The sequence below is a fragment of the Hippocampus guttulatus genome, chromosome 20, assembly GCF_054856545.1.
Source record: "Hippocampus guttulatus isolate MCC_2025c chromosome 20, RoL_Hgut_1.0, whole genome shotgun sequence".
NCBI classification, from domain to species: domain Eukaryota; kingdom Metazoa; phylum Chordata; class Actinopteri; order Syngnathiformes; family Syngnathidae; genus Hippocampus; species Hippocampus guttulatus.
This window is the reverse complement of record NC_141280.1, coordinates 9,640,499-9,662,759: the sequence shown is the minus strand read 5'-3', so window position 1 is coordinate 9,662,759 and position 22,261 is coordinate 9,640,499. Positions and strand designations below refer to the sequence as shown.

The 22,261-nt window shown below is 44.0% G+C and overlaps 1 protein-coding gene across 2 annotated transcripts in view; it reads right to left on the bottom strand.

The window, feature by feature from the left end:
• LOC147187962 (NBAS subunit of NRZ tethering complex-like) overlaps nt 1-22,180 on the bottom strand; it is a 92,651-nt gene extending 70,471 nt beyond the window's left edge. Inside the window, exons 1-18 of one of the 2 annotated variants that reach the window (XM_086100779.1) lie at nt 21,822-22,180; nt 21,373-21,424; nt 21,178-21,214; nt 20,776-20,853; nt 20,473-20,520; nt 19,747-19,790; nt 16,187-16,320; nt 15,166-15,299; nt 13,305-13,403; nt 11,721-11,859; nt 11,188-11,253; nt 10,953-11,081; nt 9,566-9,629; nt 7,937-8,130; nt 6,509-6,784; nt 3,511-3,636; nt 3,279-3,430; nt 3,069-3,203 (exon numbers count right to left, since the gene is read on the bottom strand). In XM_086100779.1, the coding sequence (XP_085956905.1) occupies nt 3,069-3,203; nt 3,279-3,430; nt 3,511-3,636; nt 6,509-6,784; nt 7,937-8,130; nt 9,566-9,629; nt 10,953-11,081; nt 11,188-11,253; nt 11,721-11,859; nt 13,305-13,403; nt 15,166-15,299; nt 16,187-16,320; nt 19,747-19,790; nt 20,473-20,520; nt 20,776-20,853; nt 21,178-21,214; nt 21,373-21,424; nt 21,822-21,914 (2,000 nt within the window). In that variant the 5' untranslated portion in view covers nt 21,915-22,180. The remainder of the gene's footprint in view (nt 1-3,068; nt 3,204-3,278; nt 3,431-3,510; nt 3,637-6,508; nt 6,785-7,936; nt 8,131-9,565; nt 9,630-10,952; nt 11,082-11,187; nt 11,254-11,720; nt 11,860-13,304; nt 13,404-15,165; nt 15,300-16,186; nt 16,321-19,746; nt 19,791-20,472; nt 20,521-20,775; nt 20,854-21,177; nt 21,215-21,372; nt 21,425-21,821) is intronic. The other variant, XM_086100780.1, reaches the window with a different exon arrangement.
• Nucleotides 22,181-22,261: the final 81 nt, after the last annotated feature.

The following is a 22,261-nucleotide window of genomic DNA, read 5'->3' as shown; positions in this document are numbered from 1 at the left end:
GAACCGGAGTACCCAAAGAAAACCCACGCGGGCATGGGGAGAACATGAAAACTTCACACAGGAAGGCCAGAGCTAGAATTAAACCCTGCACCTCTGCCGACGTGAGGCTGACGTGCTAACCATTTGACCACCTTTTCTTATTATGACTTTGTTTTTAATCATACACTTTTGAAGGCATTTTTCCATGAATCATATCATAGATTGATTTAATTATTATTTTGTATTGCATTAAAATGATCCAAAAACACTTTCTTTTAATTTTATTTCATTTTCACGCAAACAATTTAGCTTATATTGCCTTTTTTTTTACAGGTTATGGTTTTCTTTTAATGAAATGAATTAAAATAATCCAAGACAATTAATTACATTCAACAGGTTGACGTGATTATGTATTTCATTCAAATAATCCATACAAAACTATATTGATATTTTATTTTCACTTTATTTTTTAACTCAAGACATTTTACTGTAGCTTTATATTAAAATTAAATTCTATAGGTTATTGATTATTGCTCAATCTAAATTTATTTTGTGTTTTATGGAACTACCCTGTTACTTTTCTCAAATTTAATTTTTTATCATTCACGGCTTTTTATTTTAATTTCATACATTATTTTCACAAAAAAATGACAATTAGTTTTTATTTTATTGATATAATCCAAAACTATTGTCGCTACCATTGTGTGCAAAAACCTGCGAGTGCAATTGAGTGAAGAGTTGACCACAGGGGATACGACCCCTCCATTGCAGTCTTAATCCCTCATTGCAGGGCGCACTAACATTTCTTATCGGCTTCTTCGACACACACTATTGGAGATTAACACCGGCTCATCGTGCCCTCCGCCGCATCAAAGCGCGCCGGTTTAGGACTCGTACTGGAGCTAATTACGGTGTTGCTCTTTGGAGGCCAGAAGTGGTGAGAGGTGTATTTTAACAGCGTCACACTGCGACTTTATTACACTGGCGTCGAACCGCGCGCGCAAACAAAAACAAGACGGATGAGGTGGTGATAAAAAGATTAAAACAATCGTTTTTTTGTTGAAAAATGTTTGCACCAGTTTGCAGCTGCTGAAATATAAGGAGTAAAATAAATAAATAAAATACGTCTCGGGGTTTTATAGTTATTTATTTACTTCTTAGTACTATTACTTTTGGGAATGAGTGAATGCTCTGCTGCAAGTATTACAAACTTCCGCAGCAAGTAAAATGGCAACAACGAGAGCAGCAAAAACAAAGTGAGGCTGTCAGGTCATTCATTTCGCTCCGAGGGCTGCAAAAGCAACAGCAATTCCTGGCAGCCGTGCTTTTATTTCTTAATATCAAAACGCAGCAGTACCTCATACGCTGTTTAAAGGCGTAAAACCATTATCTCTTTATTGCAGATTTTCACCGACTGCGGCTGGGTGTGCAAAGCATCCCCTCCGCAGTAAACACGGGCTCACCGTAATATTTTCAAAGCACATCGAGGAGTAGCCTGAGGGACAGGGGAAGCACTCGGACAAGACAACTGTTAAATATAGTCTTCATCTACACACGCACGCAGACAGAGCAGAGCAGACGTGATCGATACCAAGCCGTTTCTGTAACGGCGGTGTAGTTAAAAAGAAATTAAGAGAATTATTATCCATCTCTGGCCTCTGCCGCAGGCCTCAAGGCAACATGGGTACATCCATTAGCTCCCAACACACAGACACACACATACACACCGGCGCGCAGAAGAATTTATAAAGAAGGCAATTCATTACAGCCCGAAGTCATTTCTTTCTATCCAATCATATTTTGTTTTCAGGGACCGAAATTCAGGAGTGAAATGTGCCCACCTTGTGCTGGCACTCACTGAGCTGACAGTGAAGCGCCATATGAGCGGGAGTGACAATGGAGAGCTTCCAGCTGCGGAAAAGGCTACATCTGCACATAAATGTATTTTTAATGAGTGCCATTTATTTGCGTAAATGCGTGTTTTCACCCCGCATTTACCTTTTGGACGTTTTAATTGTGTTTAATGTGCGTGGGAAGGGCTTGATGGTGTGCAAGTGGATCTGCACATTTGAGAGGTGATTAGTGGCCACTGAAGGCTTTTTCATTAGTCTTTCCTCAGGCGCTTAACAACAAAGGCATAAATTACAGCAAGATGATTAGCCGCTAATCTTGGCTAGCGCCGCCGCCAAGTTCTCTCATCCACGGTAATGTCGCCCCACAAAGTCATTATTGTTAAAGGTGACGCCCCACTCTCCTGTTTCCTCCCACACCTAGCAACTAATTCCACGTTCGAACCAGTGCGGCTGAAACCAGGGAAATGTCATTGCCACTTTCAACCTTTAGAGAGAAGGCAACAGGACAAAAGCTTCATCCATCCATCCATTTTCCGAACCGCTTGATCCTCACTAGGGTCGCGGGAGGACAAAAGCTGATAAACAATTTTTTTCAAGATACAAGCGTCGCTCAACTGCTTTTTGCAACCAACAATTTGATCAGTGCATTAAAACACACGCACGCACGCACACACAAAGTTGCCTTAAGAATGCACGCAGCTAGCTTAATGCTAGCACAATGCAGAACGCCACAATTACAGATTAACCACATATATGTGACTATAAAGGGTGGAGCAAAACACAGACAGAAAATATAAATATAATAATCACAGGCATATATTCTTTATCCTCTGTGATAAAAAAGTGACTCAATGACTCATATTACTGCATCTTACTGAGCCACAACTGTGAAACACTTCTTTGTTTGTGTCTGCATGATTATTACACTGCCGTCCAGTGGCCAAGCCTCACTCACACACACACACACACACACACACACACACACACACACACACACACACACACACACACACACACACATTTTACAATGGAAACAGTATGTGGAAACGAGTAAATGAATGTCCCATCGCCCCTATACAAGAAAATATGCTATTTGAGAAATTCACGCATGAATTGACAATTCAGTCATCTTTGCAAGTGAGTACATTCAAGACCCTGGGCACTATTTTAGGAAATATAGCAAGTTTCCCAATCTCTTTACCTGTCAGCATTTCAGCATGCCACACGCTCACTAACCTGCTGAAGTCAACCTTGTCTAGCAGCTCTCGCTTCCTCCTGCTCTCCTTCTCCGTCTGCATCTCCGCCTCCTCCTCATCTGACAGGTCCTCATAGGGAAGGTCGTCCAGGTCCACATCGCCCGGCATGATGAACCTGACAGCCGACAGCGCCGGTGAGCTTCCCCACCACCGCACCTTTATTGAATTTAAAAGGAAACGAGTCGCGCACCTGCCCCCGTCCTCTCTGTTGCCGATGGCGATGAGCGCCTCCAGATCGGTGCCCTTCAGTCCATACTGCAGCAGCTCCTTGGCCGCGTCCACGTTCTCCGGGACGCGCTCCACGCACTCATGCAGGACCCACGAGCGCTTGCGGATCTTGCTCTGGGGACAACAGGTTGGAGACGGTGTCAAGAAATGATGTGCAAAATGGCAAAAAGGGGCTTGTCTTGTGTCCTACGTACAAGATAATCTTGTATGGAGGCGATGCTGACTGTGCTCTTCCTCCATTGTCTCTGGTAGACCAGGTCTGAGTCCAGATTATAAGCATGGGCGAGAGACAAGGCCTCACCGTATTCTTCGTTATCGATCTGTTGGAAAACAACCCAAATGAAGAAACTGTTAACATTTCATATGTGACTCATGATGAAATGACGAATCAAAACAGACTTTTTAAATCACAATATTGCCCGGTTCAGTGTCCTTATCCTCGCTGTATCATTTGTTAAAATGTATTTATTTATTTTGCATGACCTAATTTATGGGTGTTGGCAGGATACAGTGGTGCCCGAAATAGCACACAGTGTCCTAGGCCAGAGACGTAACTCAAACTTGCAATGCGGAGCAGATCTATCCCATCGAGCTTTAATACTCGATTTGGACGTTGCAATTTGAATGTATGAAAACCAGTATCTAAATAAAATGTTTTTGATTTGATTCATGTAGCATGGCCCTAGGAGCAAGTATTGCAAAACGCCACTAGTTTTGTGCTGTAATGACAGAAGATATTTAATTTTACAATTATGGATGGACATCTAGTTAAAATAAAATATTGTGGATTGAGTAGCAAGCCTTGTGGTACACCACAAGTCATTTGTGGTGTTTACAAAGAGCGTTTCCGATCCTTTGTTGAGCCAGGGCACATACTGTATTTTGCATTATTGTTTCAAAAAGAATGTGCAGTCATACCTCGGTTTTCGACCATAATCCATTCCAGAAGGCTGTTCGAAAACCGATTTGTTCAAAACCGAACCACGTTCTTTTTTTTTTTAATCTTTATTGAACACGTCTGTTCGCAATAGAACGCTACACGAGGAAACGTCACTTCCTCGTGTAAGGAAGGCGAGAGGAGTCAAGTGATGCATTCAAGTGCGCTCAGTTTGTTCGAGAACCGAAATTCGGTCGTCATCCGAGGCATAAAAAACTCGAAATTTTTGGTCGAAAAATTATTTGATCGAGAACAGAGACATTCGAAAACCGATGCTTGACTGTATATTGAAATCATGTAAAAATGTATTTGCTCAGTGTGAAATGTGGGCCTGTTTAGTTGAACACAAACCTATTTTTCTGTCATAGGAGTCACAACAGGGGAACGCACAAGTTAACTGTACCTTACTGACAACAGAAGAACGAATATACTTGAAATTACAGTATACTTTGAAATGTTATGAATGATACTGCATGTAAATGTGGGGCATACATATTCTATAGTTTGGGTGGGGGGGCCGGGGGGGGGGTAGTGTCTATTCCATACTACACAAGCAGTGGAGTTCTTCCGAACATATTGTTTCGTTAATTGTGCTGGTGTACATAATGCCTACCCTGAGCCTACTCGTGATGCTGAACAGAAATCCTCCTGAATATGTTAGGATACAGTAGGTAGTGCTTTAATTGCCGTCATAATGTGTGTGTGTGGGGGGGGGGGGGGGCTCAGGTATAAAACAGGAATGATGAGCATCAGCCTCTAAGTGACAGTTTAAATAGCCGGCCCTTACTGGCAAAACAGACGCTTTTGTGTCATATCTTCAAAATTATTTGATTCGACAATAGCGAGCCCACGCGCATTGCGTGCATGTGCAAACACACAGACGCACGCACACACGGGCGCACACACACACAAACAGTGTATCCATCTCTGCCTGTGTGGGAGTACAAAGCAGCACATTAGCCAGACTGCACATCCTTGAGGGCAGCGAGAAGCCCGCACAGTTAAAGCCGTCGTAGGAGGACATCAAAAAACGTTTCTCTCCCTTCCTCTCGCACACCGTCTCAGCGGATTGGCCTAATGAAAATGTCGGCAGCCTTGCCAGCGAGCGAGCGAGAGCGAGAGCGAGAGCGAGAGCGAGAGAGAGAGAGAGACACAAACGCATGTGTTGTGGGAAGGTCCGACTGTGGAGGAAATCACACTTGTATGCGTTTCCTCTGCTAAATATGTCAGGAAGAGAACAGGTCATGTCTTGTTTCCATGTGGACATTTCAAACAGTCAATGATAACGGAGAGTACAGAGAAATGCACAAGAACGATAATTACCTTTTTAAGGCATGGGAGCCGTTTACTTTTCTGAAGTGGATGGCGCACTAACGTTTATTGCTTCTGATGACTGTATTTTGTTCCCTGTTATGGATCACAATTTGTACTGGTGGTAGGCCATATCCAATTAGCTAACAGCATTGACTTTACTGGAAACATAACTGTCCTGTACAATTAAAAAAAAAAATCCTGCCATACATTAAACCCACAATAAGTGATATAGTGAGGGATGACTGCAGAGTGTATTTGGGAATTAGGGGGGGGGGGGGGTGGATCTGCGAGCGGTCTGGACAACGAGTGTTCCAAAGCGATAGTAATAATGATGTATTACTTTTAACTCTGGGCTGTTGGAATTTGATGGGCAAGACTAATGTCCACCAATGAGGATGACAGTGATGAAGAAGGCGCTGGATGCAGGCTCATAAAAATGACTGATGAGCCGACCGTGCTCAAACTTGGAGGGCTTTGTGAAAGTGCAGATTGGTGCCTTTTCCGCAATTTGTCGCGAGCGGCGGCTGATAGCTGCCTATAGCTTTTGTGAGACAGCCGAGCGAACGCCGCGAGATGGTATCAGCGCCAACAAAGACGACACTTGTTTTGTCAGTTCACTCGGCTGGAATTTTACTGAGAAGCTCAAATGGATTCTGCTTTGTTGTTATCATTGTAGTCTCGCATGAATTGCATTACAAATTCTAAAGAAAATGGAAGAAATCTGAATTGAAAACCACTTACCGCCATTTTTTTATATTTTGGGGGAGATAAGACAAAATTGTTTTTCATTGTACAGCAACAACATGCTACTTTGTATTTTAGTGAAAAATTGTTGTTGGAATTTGGAGATACATGCTTTTTGTTGGACAGCTGCAATATGGGAGTCAAAAGTCAAATACTAAAAACTACATCTTTTAAAATGATTTTTGTCAACCTCATACCTTTCTCTGGTAGAGCTCCTCGGGCGTGGTAGACCTGAGACTAACCAGCCGGTAGTTCTTAACGATGGTGCGGGGGCGCTTGCGAGGCGGCGCGAAGCGTTCCATCTCCGTCACGTAGTAGAGGCCCTGCTTGATGTAGCCAAAGTAGCGAGCCTTGGCGGAGGACTCGTCGTCCGAATCGGAGTCGCCGCCGTCGTCGCCCTCCTCGTCGTCGCCGGTCGCGCCGCCCACGTTGCTCTCAAGGCGGACACGCTTCTGGGCGAGCTTCACCTCGCACTGGGGAGCACAACACAGAATACAAATGTGCCAACTATAAGCCAGACACAGGACGTAACCAAGTAGAAATGCTTGTTACTGTATTTAATCAACATGCGGCATGTCTGTTTTGTTTTTTTTTTGGGTGCTTCGCAGTACACGCACTGTAAGTTTCTAAAAAAAAAAAAAAGGGGGGGGGGGGTTCCTCCATTGTGCCACATTATAAAAATAGGCATTGCATAACATTGACAGTAAAAATTCAATTTCACTTTAATACTTAACTCATTCACTCCCAAAGACGCTTTAAACGTCATTTCAGATTTAGTCTAGAATTGGCTGGTACTGAATGAGTTTTAAGTAGATTTCAGTTTTTACATTTTGATTTTTAGTTAAGACCAGAAATTGAGTAAGTACTTTTTGTTTGTTTGGTTTTAATCCAAATAGCTGTATCTTAAGTGCATACAGTAGTATATACAAGTCCTTTTGCCAGCATTGAAGATAAGCAATATGGTGCATTTTCACACGAGAATGACAAAACTGAGCATGCTGTGCTTGTACTGGGACAAAATACGCCTCTGCACAAATGTAATCTTGCTCCTTCAGCCTGCATTTGCATGCACAAGTACTACATCACTGCTTACCTCCTGCCCCCCCCCACACACACACATTCACACAGGCTTAGGGCCACCACCTTCCTCTAAAGTTGTCAGGTTAAGAAATCTCTCGCTATCTATGTGAGAAGTTGATATGTAACACACCAAAAAAAAAAAAAGTGGAATAACACCAGAAGGTGTTTTGATAACAAGGTCCTTCTTGGATTCCAAAATGCAAAGAAAAAAAAAAAAAAAAAAATGAAAGAAAAGAATAAGCAGGGAGGTACAGTGTATTCATCATCACACAATAAGTATTTCCACACAAAATCACATTTTGGACTGGCTCTTTGGTCCATAACAGTTGTGTGTTGCAATATGGACAAAGTGTTAAATCCCAACAACGCTCTATTTTCCAACATGCTATTATTCCTTAAAATGACATGAATGACTGTTCTCTCTTACATTTTCTCAATTTATTCACAAAACGCTGATCTAAAGGTGGTGGTCGTGGTAGTCGTAGAGTTATGGTGCTGGTGCTGTAAGTCCGTTGCGAAGACAGCAAAGCAACATGACGACGTACCTCCAGGCTCAGGAATCCGCCGTGGCGTGCGGCCGTGACTCTGGGCGAGGGTTCGAACCACTCGCAGGACTTGCCCAGAAGGTTGCGGAGGCTCCTGATGGACGACACGGTGACGGCGCCCGAGCAGCGGGCCAGGATCAGCACGCTTTCGCTCCACCAGTTGACATCCACCAGCAGATGGTACTGCTCCTTGTCTGAACACACACCACAAAGTGAATACTTCATAATGGACTAATACTACAACACAAGTATACTTTCTTTTCCGTTTTTATTCATGATTTGTGTGAACGAACGATCTTATCTTAACGTAGCAGTGGAATGGAGGGACCATAACTGGACAACGATCCACTTTCGAGTTACTTATCCAACTACTTTGACATGCAAATTGGGGTCCTCTGGCATAAAATGACTGCCATTCCAAAAGGTAAAAGGCACATTTTTGTAAAAGCCTCCAGAAAAAACCTGAAAGGCAAAACTTTGATTTGAGATCCATTGTGGTGGTGGAAAAGGGCAACATTTCATGACCGCCATTTCATCGTCCAATTTTCCTTGTTATTAGGGCTTAATTGCATATTTTATTGTTCAACTAACAATCTGGAGGACAAGCTGGCAAAGATTTGTTGAGCATTTTATTTGTGACTACAAGATCGGCTTTCCACTTTTTCTCTTTAAGCTTTTTGTACCCGTTTGCATTATTGCCATCGTAAAGTTCTTTCACATTGGTTGACTTTGGGAAAACACCCACTGGACACTTTATTAGCGACACTTGCACAATCCAGTGAGATCTAACAGCAGGTGGTAGTGCAGTTTAATTACCCCAAAAATTGCATCCAGTCGTTTTGTTAAGGGGGAGTGTTGACATGACTTTTGTTGTATTGTTGTTGTTGTAGTTGTTCCACTGGAACTTACGACCCTCCTGTTCTGTTGTGGGTCAAACTGACAATGTTTTAAAATAAATAAATAAATAAATAAGGGTGCTAAATATAGTAAGATCTTACTTTTTCAATGTTTTTTTAACCCTCCTTTTTGCCATTTTGGTGTTTAAAGCTCGAAGAAAATTATGCTCTAAAAACTTATTCAGTACCAGCCAATTCTGGACCATGTCTGAAAAGACGTTTAAAAACGTCTTTGGGAGTGAGTTTGTTAAATTAATTGTTTCAAAGTGGCATCGATTATTACATTTTCCAACATTCACTTCAAATTTGTTTTCCTGGTTAAACATGCAGTGCCACATTGCTCCACGACCAAAAATTAAGATAAACAAGACGACATTTTTACATAAAACCTGAAATAAAAAAATAAGTGGTCACAGGTTATTTGGGGGTGACACCGAGCTGTCATGTGCAGCGTAGGATTTATTTAAACATGGACACGCTCTTCACGTCTTTTGAATGTTTTTTTTTTTTTTAAGCGAACTGTCACACAGCCTTCAGTTGCGATGGCCCTGAACTGTCAAAGGACAGCATGGTGGGATGAAATAAAGTCAAGAGGTCTAAATAAGTGTATAATTCCGTGAATAAGACGTGTCAAAGACCATTAAACCGTATTCGGCACGCCATGCTGTGTCAGCGTTAAAAATAAGGGAAAAAAAATGCTGTGTTGTGCTGAGAGTCCCATGGGCCACGTTACCTTTTATTTTCTTCCTCCTCTCCAGTGATGTCTTCCACTCCGGATTGATCTCCTCAAATCCTGGCTGCCGGCGAGGGAGGGAAGAGGAAACGATGAAGATTAATCTCTTCACCCTCTTTACACTTACAGGAGGCGGAAATACACACACAAATGCGGCACACATTTGCAAAAACAGATCGCTTCTCTCAGACACTAAACATAAGCGGAACGAACGCCAGCTCACTCTGTGCAAAAGTACGCGAATCAAACCTCACACCTTAAAATGAAAATATCTCCAAAACCTGATGTGGTTGAAAAAAAAAAAGTGAAGACATTCTTAAAATCCAAAACACATCCATCCATCTTCTAATCCGCTTATCCTCACAAGGGTCACGGGCGTGCTGGAGCCTATCCCAGCTGTCTTCTAGACAAACACAACCATCCGCGCTCAAACTCACACCTAGAGACAATTTTGAGTGTTCCATTAGCCTGCCATGGATGTTTTTGGAATGTGGGAGGAAACCAGAATACCCGGAGAAAACCCACGCAGGCACGGGGAGAACATGCAAACTCCACACAGGAAGGCCGGAGCCGGGATCGAACCCTGTATCTCTGCACTGTGAGGCCGACGTGCTAACCAGTCACCGTGCCGCCTTCAAAAACACACGTCTGATGAAAATGTACTGTTGGTCAGTGTAATAAGGGAATGACATGCCAAGACGTTGAATGATGGACAAACCTGACAAACATCATGTAAAAAAGCCACTCCAAGTTCAACTTGAGCCAGGAGGTGAGTCAGAGTCGCTCGCCTCGCGTTATAATAGCCATGTGACATCTTGTCTGAAGCACAAAAGTTATTCTACTGCCCAGGGAAGTTTGGGGGCAAATGACAGTTTGAATTGTCAGGGTAATTTTGACATGTAGAATTGAAGAACCCCCTCAGAAATTTGTCACATACAAGTTGATTGGTGGATATTTTGAAGGGAATCTTCCTAAGAAAAAACAATCTGGTTTTAGTGTTTTACACAAATTTTAGGGCATTTTTGGAGCAGATTTTCTATCAGAAAAATCACATAAGTCAAAAAAGGGCCTTTTGTCCAAGACCAAAAAACAAAACAAAGCCCCCCCCCCCCAAAAAAACGAATTTTCTCTGGAAGCCATCACCCAATTAAAATTACTGCTGCATTTTACTCACATTAAAAGCGGCCATTCCAATCCGACATTTTGAGAATGTCATTTTTCAGAAATTTCTCATGTTGCTACTCTAAATTGTCCATTGGTGTGAACGTGACGAGACTAATCATTTGTCTGTATGTGGCCTGTGATTGGTTGGCGACCAGTCCAGAGTGAGCTGCGATGGTTTCTGACTCAGCGGAAGCCTCATGGATGATTTAGAAACATAAGATACCTGTTGGTCCTGCTCCCACACCGCTCTCTGCTTAAGCGAGGGGACATCCCAGAGGGACAGGCGACCCGAGAAATGAATGACAGCCAGCAGCGTCCCGTCGGGGCTCAGATTCATACGGAACACGCCGTCCTGGAACACACACACACACACACACACATACACACACACACGCAGGTCAGGGTAAAGTGCTCACAAATGTCCCCGAGCGCAAAGAACGAGAAATGAGTTTGGCTACCTTTTCATCCCCTTGTCTGCTGAACAGCCTCAAGTTGGGCATTCGCAAGAAACCTCGCTTGTGGCTCTGAGAAAAGAAACACACAAACACACACACACAAACATACACACACACACACAGGTGACACGTTCGCACTTTGCAAGCATTTTTTATTAGCTACTACTGAAGTGGTGTCCCCAGGTGCCAGAGCCTTGACTTACTTTCTATTGTGTTGTGTAGCGTAGGGCTGCACAATCTATCGAAAAATAATGTCCTCAGGATAATGGCACATACAATATGCGTATTGCAAAGACGTGCGATAAATTCATCTGGAATTGTATGTTTTTAATCTGACCATATTTAAACAGATGCAACCGTAAATGCGCATCGTCATCCGATGGGAGAACAGCATCTCGGGACATTGTTAACACTGCAAGGCTAAATAAGAATATGTTGAGCCTGTTTTCGTATCTGCATGGAAAAAAAAGGATTTCTTTCATGACATAATAAGACGTCTTTTTTTTTTTTTAATGTCCTTGGCGTGCTCTTCTCACCGTGTTGACATCGTCCTCGAAGCTGGTGACCTGCTTGTAGTGAGGCGAGCCGGAGAGCGCCCTCCACGCCGTCAGACCGCAAGCGGAGGCCTTGGATGAGCCGTCGTACCCCGAATCACAGCCAGCCACCAGCAGTAGCCTGTAACGTACGAAAAGATGAACGGACACTGTAACACGGCATCCTTGTGAAGAGTCGCGTTTGGTTATATTCATCCATCCATCTATTTTCTGAAGAGCTTTATCCTCACAAGGGTCGCAGGGTGTGCTGGAGCCTATCCCAGCTGTCTTCGGGCAGTAGGGAGGGGACACCTTGAACCGGTTGCCAGCCAATCGCAGGGCACACAAGAGACAAACAGCCATCCGCGCTCACAGTCACACCTCAGGACAACTTAAGGGTGTTCCATGAACCTGCCATGCATGTTTTTTGGAATGTGGGAGGAAACCGGAGTACCCGGAGAAAACCCACGCAGGCACAAGGAGAACATGCAAACTCCATACAGGAAGGACGGAGCTGCACTGTGAGGTTGACGCGCCCTATTCATCCCTCCATTTTTTTAATAGCATTTATCAAATAAAAAGTGGCAACATTAGAACCTAGGGGATCAGATCTGCTAACCACTTGACCACCGTGCTGCCCGAGTCGGTTAGTTGAAGAGTCCAAGTTGACCATAGGTGGAAATGTGTGAGGGGGCAGTTGAAGCAGTCCTACTTAGCTCAACACTGCACCCTGGTGCGCACAAGATCAACAGCGAGCAGGGCTTCTAACCCAAATGGATGTCCTGAACCGCACGCTGCAGACGCCAGACAACCTCAAGTGCCCCAACCTCTGCGGGTGTATTAAGCGCACGTGTGGATTTCGAGGGGGACGACACGCAATGTCCACGCATCGGATATCAACTCCAGTAGTCTAGCCATGATCGACATACCCAATTTCAGGTTGTTAACAAAAAAAAAAAAAAAAAGTTTCAGGGGTTGAGTTTGAAGGACCCTCTGAATTGCCCAAAATGAGCCTAAAATGCCTGTTTCAACCCAAAAAGGCAGACCTCCGATGTGACTTTTTTTTTGTAGGTGTACTTTAGTCATGATAGCGAGGTCTGGAACTCTTTCCCCGCTACAAACGCAGGTTCACTGTACATTCTCTGTCCTCTTTTCCTCTCGTTCTTATCTATATGCAACTGCTTGCGCTAACCCACTTTTCACACCGCAGATCATTAAAGTTTCATCCGGTCCGTCGGCTGGCAAACACTTGACAGTGGCTGTCAGGAGCCATTAAGCCGCCGAGGCAAGATTCATCCGCCAAAGTCAATCTGTTTGCTGTTTGCCGTCTGCAGCATGTGGCGGTGGGAGCAGGCTACGTTTTGGGTCACGCATTAGAGGACAGGCATGATGAGCCGGCAGATCGGCATGAGAGGGAGGCTGGGTTTTCCCCAGACTGACTGCTGGTGCTTCAAGTCCGACGCAGCACTGTCCCATGAAAAGCTATCATGAAATATTTGCAAAACTGAGAGGAGGGCACTCGTTTGGGGGCAAACGTGCGTTTAATAAACTGTACGGACGAATAAAGGGATGGAGACATGCACTTACCGATGGCCCGGGTGGTAGATAGCCGAGGTGATGCCGTGGGAGTAGTAGGTGGAGAAGCTGAAGGTGTGGTTCTTTTGGAAATTCTGATTGGTGCCCACACTGTAAAAGAATTAACTCATTCAGTACCGGCCAATTCTGGACCAAGTCTGAAAAGACGTTTAAAACGTCTTTGGGAGTTAATGAGTTAATAAAGCCACACACATTGATTCATTTCGAGTAGGTGAGATAACGTCAACACGCAATCTGTGTGAAGAGGCGGACATGAAAAGCAGAGGACAAAGTAGAGCCTGAGGACCTTCGCGGCAATGCGACTGTGAATCCCGACGTTCAATTCAAATGGTCCAAGCAGCCGCATAAGGAGGAGGAGAGGAGCAATAAGCTCGGTACGAAAATGAGAACCAATCATTACAAAAAGCCAACCTGCACATTCCTGCCACGACTTAATTCTCGATTTACACACACGCGTTGACGTGCAGTGAAAGCCTCAAATAATTGAAACATTTTCCCGGCATTCGGCATGGGGGAAAAAGGGGTGCGCAAAGCCACCCAGATTTACATGCAACGTCTCCACTAATGCTTTATCAAAACGAGGCTGAATTCAAAAGGCAAGGCTTTCACATTTGCTCTGCGGAAAAGCACGCACGAAGGGATTAGCTTCAATCACAAGCCGAATGCGTGCCTCACTAAAACGATGTCGGACGCTGAAATGCACATTCACGTGTACATGTTTCGTTCGTGCCGGCTGTCCTAACGGCATTTGAGCACATGCGTGTGGACATTTCTCTCCATAATGTGACATTAGACATGAGTGAAAGAATTTCACGTAACGTAAGTGCGCTTAAAGGGGACCTCAACCCAAAAATGTTGTGATGTCATTTTCAGTGGAAAGCAGATGGTAAAAATGGCCGCCCCATGAAATGGCTAAAAACAGGTGGATTTTGCTGCGTAATTCATATTCCACACACGTAATATTCACCAGAATGTCGTGTTTAGACTAGTGAGGGCACATCCCACAAATTATTGTCAAGAAAATTTTAGGGTTGACTTTCCTTTTATACTGGCAAAGGTATAGGACAGAACTCTATAAAGGCCGTGGACAAGAAAAATCTAGCGATGAGTTCCGGCAATGGAAATTGTCGTCAACTGCGGTATTTTTTATTTATTTATTTTTAAATGGGAATGGGCGGAGATGCAGATGACAGCACTGTGTCTCTTTTGGAGGACATCATGACTCGATGACAGTGACATTTTTCAAGGTCATCAAGGTGGTATTTGACTGACAGATGAGTGGGGCGTGGGTTCGGTACATTCTGTAAACATGGCCTCGCTTTATTTTTTTTTTTTCGTTCCTTACAGTTTCCTTTCATTTCTATAATTTAATGAGAAATTACCCCGGCCAGACTTAGGACACTCTTGTCGATGTTTTTGGCAGGTTTCCCAGTATTCTTTGTCTTCATAGTGGCACAGCGCTCAATTGAGGAAAACCGGCTGGAATGTCAGTGACAACACTAAAAGTCTGGTGGTGGCTGCTTTTTGATTGATGTCTAAAGAGGTGCGCTGTCAGCTGAAGGCAAGCGAGTCAACAGCAAACACTATATGAAGCCTTTGAGAAAGATAACAATGCTTTCAACTTGGCTGCGGGAGAGGGACAAAAATCATAGGAATAGCCGTAAAGGAATGTACCACCCTGTGAATCCAAGTTTCTTTGAGATTTTGCCTTTTTTTTCAAATTGAGGTGTTTGAAAAAACTGCCAGCCCCCAACAGCATCAAAGTTGCCCTTCCCTCTCCTCAGTGGGAAAATAGGTTTCTCTATACTGTGGATTTTCACCTATCGTGTGTCAATCAAAAGTGCCCACTCACCTGACCAGGTAGCTCTTGAGCCCACCCCCGTACGTAATGACCAGCAGCTCGGCCGACCACTGAGCGCCGCCTGTGTACTCGAGGAAGATGAGGCCCGCTACGGCACTGCTGAAATCCCCGGGGAAACTCAGCTCCTGGTGGGGGGACATGAGAAGATGACGGTCAACGGGAAAATTCAGCCGATGAGATGTTTTGATTGAGACTGTGCATGAAAGCAGCCACAAAATATGAAGATCACAAAGGAGTGCAATTCTTTTGCCTGCGACGGGGTGGATAGGAAGACGATATGAGCGAAAACAAGGACGAGAATGCTAATATGTGGCAGTAAAGCATGGAGTGGAATAGATGGACTGGATACGAGTCATCGAACGATGGGGGGTGGCGGGGGGGGTGTGACTGAAGGATAAGAAGGATGGAGGGAGGATCGAGAGAGGCTTGAAGGAGTACCAAGTGAAGTGTGTGACACATTAAAAATGGAGGGCCGTGAGATGGGACTGAAGAATAGACGACGGGGAAAAAAAATGTGAACAAAAAGGAAGGATGAAAGTTATATGAGAAGACGACGGGTGAAGTCGGCATGTCGCGCGACTAAGACTTTTTGTCAATGTAAGAAAAGCGGCTTTCCCCCCCCCCCTCTCATTTGGGATCAATTTTATGATCTCTGCAACAAAAAGAGTTTCTATCGGGCCTGCCGTGGCATAGAAATGACAAAAGATGAGATAATGTGTCATTCCATGTCAAAATGGAAATAAATGGGTGGGGGGAGCATTGTGTGGCCGCCACCATCCCCTGCCCTCAAACCTATTGAGAACCAAGGGAGCAAGTACATTGCCGAAGGGGCAGGTGCGGAAGGAGGCCCAGCTTGTCTGTGAAATTTAGGTTTGTAAACCACTGTAATGACGAACATTTGTCACTAGATGGAGACGTTGCATCGACTTCACACTTGTCGCTTCGCAAAAAGCTCTTTGTTTTGGTCAGAAACTGGTTTATGCGAACACGTGCGGGGTGTGGGTGCAATTACCGGCGGGATGACGAACAGCTCGCTGCCCACAAGGTCGAAGAGGCGAACCGTGCCCGTGCTGTCAGCGAAGGCCAGCAGGGCGCAGTCGTGGCTCCACGCCACCCGCCGCCATTGGGGGTTGGGGTCCTTTGGCACTGCAGAAGAAAGCGTGATCATATTTTACGATGCGATGACAAGTGAGGAGTCATTAGCAAGGTAGATGAGCAAAAGCGTGTTATCGTTATCGATATCGCTGAAACAAACGTGGTTGTCCAATGTCATTTTTCATTAAAATATTTTCATTGAGATGTCATTTTCTTCCAATGTATCGAGTTTTGTGCGATACCGTGTCATGGTAATGTCGGTATCGATGAAGAAAAAAAAATGCCAATATTTAGTTACTACTTGATTATCATTTCAGCAGCGCTGTAGCTGTACAACACCACTAAGTGCCAGCATTGCTATGCAAACGCATTTCTGGGTCCACAGTTTTACTTTATTTTAGTTCATCATGGGGCGGCCCGGTAGTCGAGTGGTTAGCACGTCGACTTCACAGTGCAGAGGTACCAGGTTCAATTCCTGCTCCGGCCTCCCTGTGTGGTGTTTGCATGTTCTCCCCGGGCCTGCGTGGGTTTTCTGCGGGTACTCCGGTTTCCTCCCACATTCCCAAAACATGCATGGCAGGCTGATTGAACACTTCAAATTGTCCCTGGATGTGAGTGTGAGCGCGAATGGTTGTTTGTTTCTGTGTGCTCTGCGATTGGCTGGCAACCGGTTCAGGGTGTCCCCCGCCTACTGCCCGAAGACAGCTGGGATAGGCTCCAGCACGACCCTAGTGAGGATAAAGCGGTTCGGAAAATGAATGAATGAACAGTTCACCATGTTTCACATCCGTATATATTTCAGTGATGCAAATGGTGTGGAAATGTGAAATAAAAATTCTCTTTTGGTGTATGACATTAAATATACTATAGCATATATTGGTTCAACAGTGTGAAGCATAATACCGCTGCTGTTTGTGTTGTTACAAAGCAATAAAGTTGTGAAAATATATATATATACTATATATATATTTTTTTTTGCTGGGGTATAACAGCGCGCTGGGCGTTTCTTGTGTCGGATGAGCTGGCTGAGCAAATGCGTATGTGGGCCCTGGTGGGCAACGCGGTCAACAAATAAAAGATGACAGATGACGAGACTTTGAGAACAAGAGACACGGACGAGACGAATGGACACGGCAGGTGACAAACAGTAAATCTGACACCTGCCAGGGTGAGTGAGGGCCTATGCCTCAAATTACTCCAGAGGACACTGAAAAGGTGGAAATTGCACACCTTCAAGACTGAGGCAGAGCTTTATGAATGCATCATTTGCAAAGGCTCGCGGGACATTTCTTTAGGCACACCCGCATGACTACTTAACAGGATTCTGAACTTTATTATAAACTAAGAGTTGAATGTTGCACAGTTACAAAAAAAAAGCAACTTGTCACAGTTTGAAGGTACAGGTAGTTGACTGATAGATTACACTGGTAGGCGTTTTTAGTTTAATACTGCCACCTGGTGACATTTTAGAGGTACTCTTGGAAATCATTTCAACAGGGAAAAATGTCCTTTTTGTGGCGAAATAATTACCGGTGTAATGGAAAGACTTGAACAATTTGTGCATCGTGATTAATTGATTGCAGATCCTCGTGATGTGCGCAAATTGACTACCAGCGGGCAGTATAATACAGTCATGCGGGCACAAAAGATCAGAGGTTGTCAAACATTTACGCTGAAGAGCCACAGCTGATTTTTTACAGCGGATATATGGGTCAGGTTATTTGTCAATGAGGGTACTTTTTTTTTAACTCATTATTATCTTTGTTGAATGAATCACTTTTTAATCTGTCCATGTACAGCAAGGGTGGCCAACCAGTCAGAGACTAAGAGCCATTTTTTTTACTGTGTTACTGCAAAGAGCCACACACACACACACACACACACAATTTTTTGCCCAAAGATCGACTTTTGGAGCGACATTTGATGGCGGCGCGGGCACCCGCAGTGGCTCCTCTCTCTCCTGAGTAATGTAATTTCATCTGTGCTGTATGTTGCACATGTTGCACATTTGACAATAAAGTTGACTTGACTTGACCAACCTCCCGCAATCGGATCGTGCACGTGCAAGCATATGAACACACACACACACACGCGCACACGACCATGCACTCGCGCACATATGCACGCCTCGACAGCAACAGCCTGAGCGCCCGAACATAAATGAAACCTAAAAACACAAACACACAAATCTTTTTTTTTCCCCCATTTCCTCCTCCCACCGCTCGCGGTCGACTTGGGACCATGCTGCTGGCTCTTAGTTGATTGCGATCGACGTATTGTGAACCCCTGCCTTAAAAACAGATGAAATTCGCTGACTAGCTTAGCACATAGCGCCGCTGTCTGTGCATGAGCGGTGATTCAGTCATCTGATTGGTTGCCTTCTATGTCAATCAAGTAAGGGGATTGGTGATAGGCTGACGTAGTACGTTCTATGTATTAAGCACCGTTGTTTAAATGGCAGCGCCATCACCGAGGCGTTTTCGACAATATTCGTGTGAAAGCCCGGGAGCCGCATTGAACCAGCCAAAGAGCTGCGTGCGGCTCCCAAGCCGTGGGTTGGCCACCCCTGATGTGCAGTATTTCTGTCATTTGATTGTGCAGGGGTACCTAATGTTGGGGGCGATGGCAAGCATCAAAACCGCACCGATGTCCTCTCTTCTAGCTCCCTTTTCAATCTTTTCTTCCTATTCCACCCTCATCCCGCCACCCCACCCCACGCCATTATGTATTACACGCGCTATCCGCTACTGAGAGGGACTCCATTTCCACATAAATGGCTTTTTTAGCCCAAAAACACGTGGGTGGAAGTCGGGGAGGAAAATCCGCCAAGCGCGCCTTCCATGTAAAGAAGCTTCATTTATCACAGCTCAACAGCCATGAATTATGTAAGCGAGCAGGTGGGGCGATGACGGACTTTAGGTAAGGCGGGAGCGCGCATGGACAAGAATGCCAACGCCAATGCACTGAGAAGAGGCAAATGCTTAAAGGGAAAAAAAGAAAAAAATATATCCTGCTATTTTGTGGGCATTAGAATGCAACGAAGAGAATCAAAACAACACAACGGGAGACGTATTCGAGCCATGTTTTTGAACTGCTTGTTTACGCGGAGTTGCGTCTCTGGAGTGCTACTGAACGTTGATAGATTGTGATGTAATACTGCGGATGGGTAAAATAATCGCAGCCACAAAGGGTTTCTCCATCCACGGCTTGTCAGCTAGGCTGACTGAAGATGAGCACGTTGCGTGGACACGCACACAGCATTCAAGAGGGGCTTCATTTTTCACTATTTTGAAACCTCTTTGAGAGGAGACTTTTTTTTTTTTAAACACTCAAATTTGGCCGGGTTGCCAACAAGACTCTTTTCTGTGCTGGGTCAAATGAAGAGGATGTTTATTTTCACTTGACAGGGACTTTGGCAATGCGAAAACATAGGTAACAAGCAAAACATGATGTTAATTAGGACTAAGTGACACTTACCTTGGCACTTCCCAATAACTGAGCCAAAGTCATCTCTAACAGATCTGAAAAGAAAAAAAGCAATGGTGAACACAGACACATACCAACGTGTGTGTTTTAACACACTGAGTGGAACGATGGACGCAGAAGAGAGGCTGGCAGACTTGACCTTCGTCCGACCTCGTGCCCCCGCAGCGGCTCAAAGTGGAGGCTTTCCAATCAAGGCTGTGGTTTTAACAACAGTCCAGCAGTGCCCCAGCTCAGCTTTTTATCAATTACAGCTAACAACGTTCAGCCACAAGGTTCATTTTAGCCACTCAACTGGGTTTTATTCATAGAGCACTTTAAAACAACCATTGCTGCATACAAAGTGCTGTGGACTGGAGTGACAAACAATCATAGCGAAACAAAAACAAATTAATACCCGTATCTTTTATCACTGAAGATTTTTCAACCTTTAATTAATCACTCAATAAATCAATTAGTCTCATAAAACTTTGTTCCAAAATGTTGTTGCTTATCTCTGTACTTCTTTGCAATATCCAATCTGGCCTTCGAAGTCTTTCTCCCAAAGTCTATCTTTGTGGGCTGAATTGTGTTATTCACACAACTGGGGTGTACCGAAGTACATTGACCCAATAGTTATAATGCCAATGATTTTCATCGCAATAAAGACTCCGTCCTCAATAGATAAGTATACGAAGACCGCTTACGTTGTGACGGTTTGAGACGGGCCCCGGGAATTACCTGATCTCCACACATTGGTCCTGAACCACCGCAAGGAGCTTGCCGTTACTGCAGAGTTAAAAAAAAAAAAAAAAAAAACATGAGGGGCATAAAATGACAATTAGTGGAGGGGTCCTTGTTGGAGACAAGGATATTAAACACATTCAAGACGATTGCAGAGAGACAGTATCAAATAAGCCACGTCGAGTGCCTTAAACTAATGGACGACGACGGCAGCCGGATCGATTAACATCCAAAAAAAAACCCAAAAAAAAAACATTGTGTGGTTACCACAAGATGATGAGCTAGCGTATGTGCGTGTACCTGGCCAGCACCAGCTGCCAGCCAATCTGCTTGTTCACTAGTCGCAGGAGGCCGAGCGGCAGAGAAGAGCTGGAGGGACTGGAAGTGACAGCATCCAAAACGTCACAACATTGAAAAGAAACACATTCCTTGATGAGACAGCACTTGCAGAACGGCAACCTTCACAATGTCTTTAGCTATCATCACAAAAACAAAATTACACTACAAAAAAGCTGAGGGCCGGGCTTAGATAGCCTTGTTTTCAACCTTTTATTGGAAAATCACAACTTTTATTCTCGCAGTCAACATTTTCTTTTTGATGCGACCCAAGCACTGCTTCATGATTTTATTAAAATATTATCAATTTTGGAAATACTCATTTCAAAACGATTTTTATCATATTTTCTTTTTTATTAAAATTACCTGTACCACAAATAGTGCAGGATGATGCGAAATGGCCCTGGAAGAAAAGAAAAGGAAGGCATCACTTAGCACACACACGTCTAACCACATTAAGACAAAACACTTAAACTACACAGCATGCAAAGCAAGTCGATCAGCAAATAAATTTTACATCTATGTCACTTTCAACCAAATGTGAGCGACAAGGTGCCTTACCCGTCACTGCTTTTGCTACAAGGGAGGTATTTTGTTCCTTGTTGCCTCGTAGCTGCAAAAACAAGACAATTAAAGACGTGATTTATTTAAATCGACATTATTGGGTGTTTGTATGTCATTTAATGGCATATTTATAGAATTATAGTGTCTTTAATGGCTCTTTGCTATGAATGGCACCAAATATACCTGAGACTGCCTCGTTAGAGGAGTGCAGCATCCATCAGTAAAAAAAAAAGTTAATCAATTCTCACAAGTGTGTTTTATGACCAATAAGTGGTTAGAAAAGGAAAAAAACTATTTTGATAGACATGAAGTTAGAGAATATTTAGGCTACGTGGCTCCGCATTGGCTTGAGCACCACGTCACTATTTGACGTTGCAGCTACTTTTCTGGGGTAACAGCGGCAAAAAATGCGCGACATTTTATGTTGGAAAAGGCAGCCGACTAACCTGAGTATCAGTCTCTGCAGGCCATTCGGTAAGAACGAGTAAATCGTACAAAATGTTCTCATCTTCGCCTTCGAGAACGCTTTCGTCCGCCATGTTGACTGACTGCAAAGCACAGCTGTCGTAGTTGATTACGGCAACTCGCGAGGGACCAAAACGTGTAAAGTCATCCTTTCGTATTTTACGTAAATACTTGTTATCTTTGATTTTATTAAAATAATGGGGGTAAGGGAAGGAATATTGCTTCTGTTAAATTTGTATCATACTTTACACTTCGATATTCCTCACTAGTGAAGCCATTTCATATCCCATCTTCAATTCTGATTTTTCCTTCGGCTTTTCGCAGATTTTTTTCCGTAACGATTCTTTTGAAAACAAGACATTATGTAGCGCTTTTCACTACGATAATTGTTTTTTTCATTGTCAATGACTGCCTATCTCTT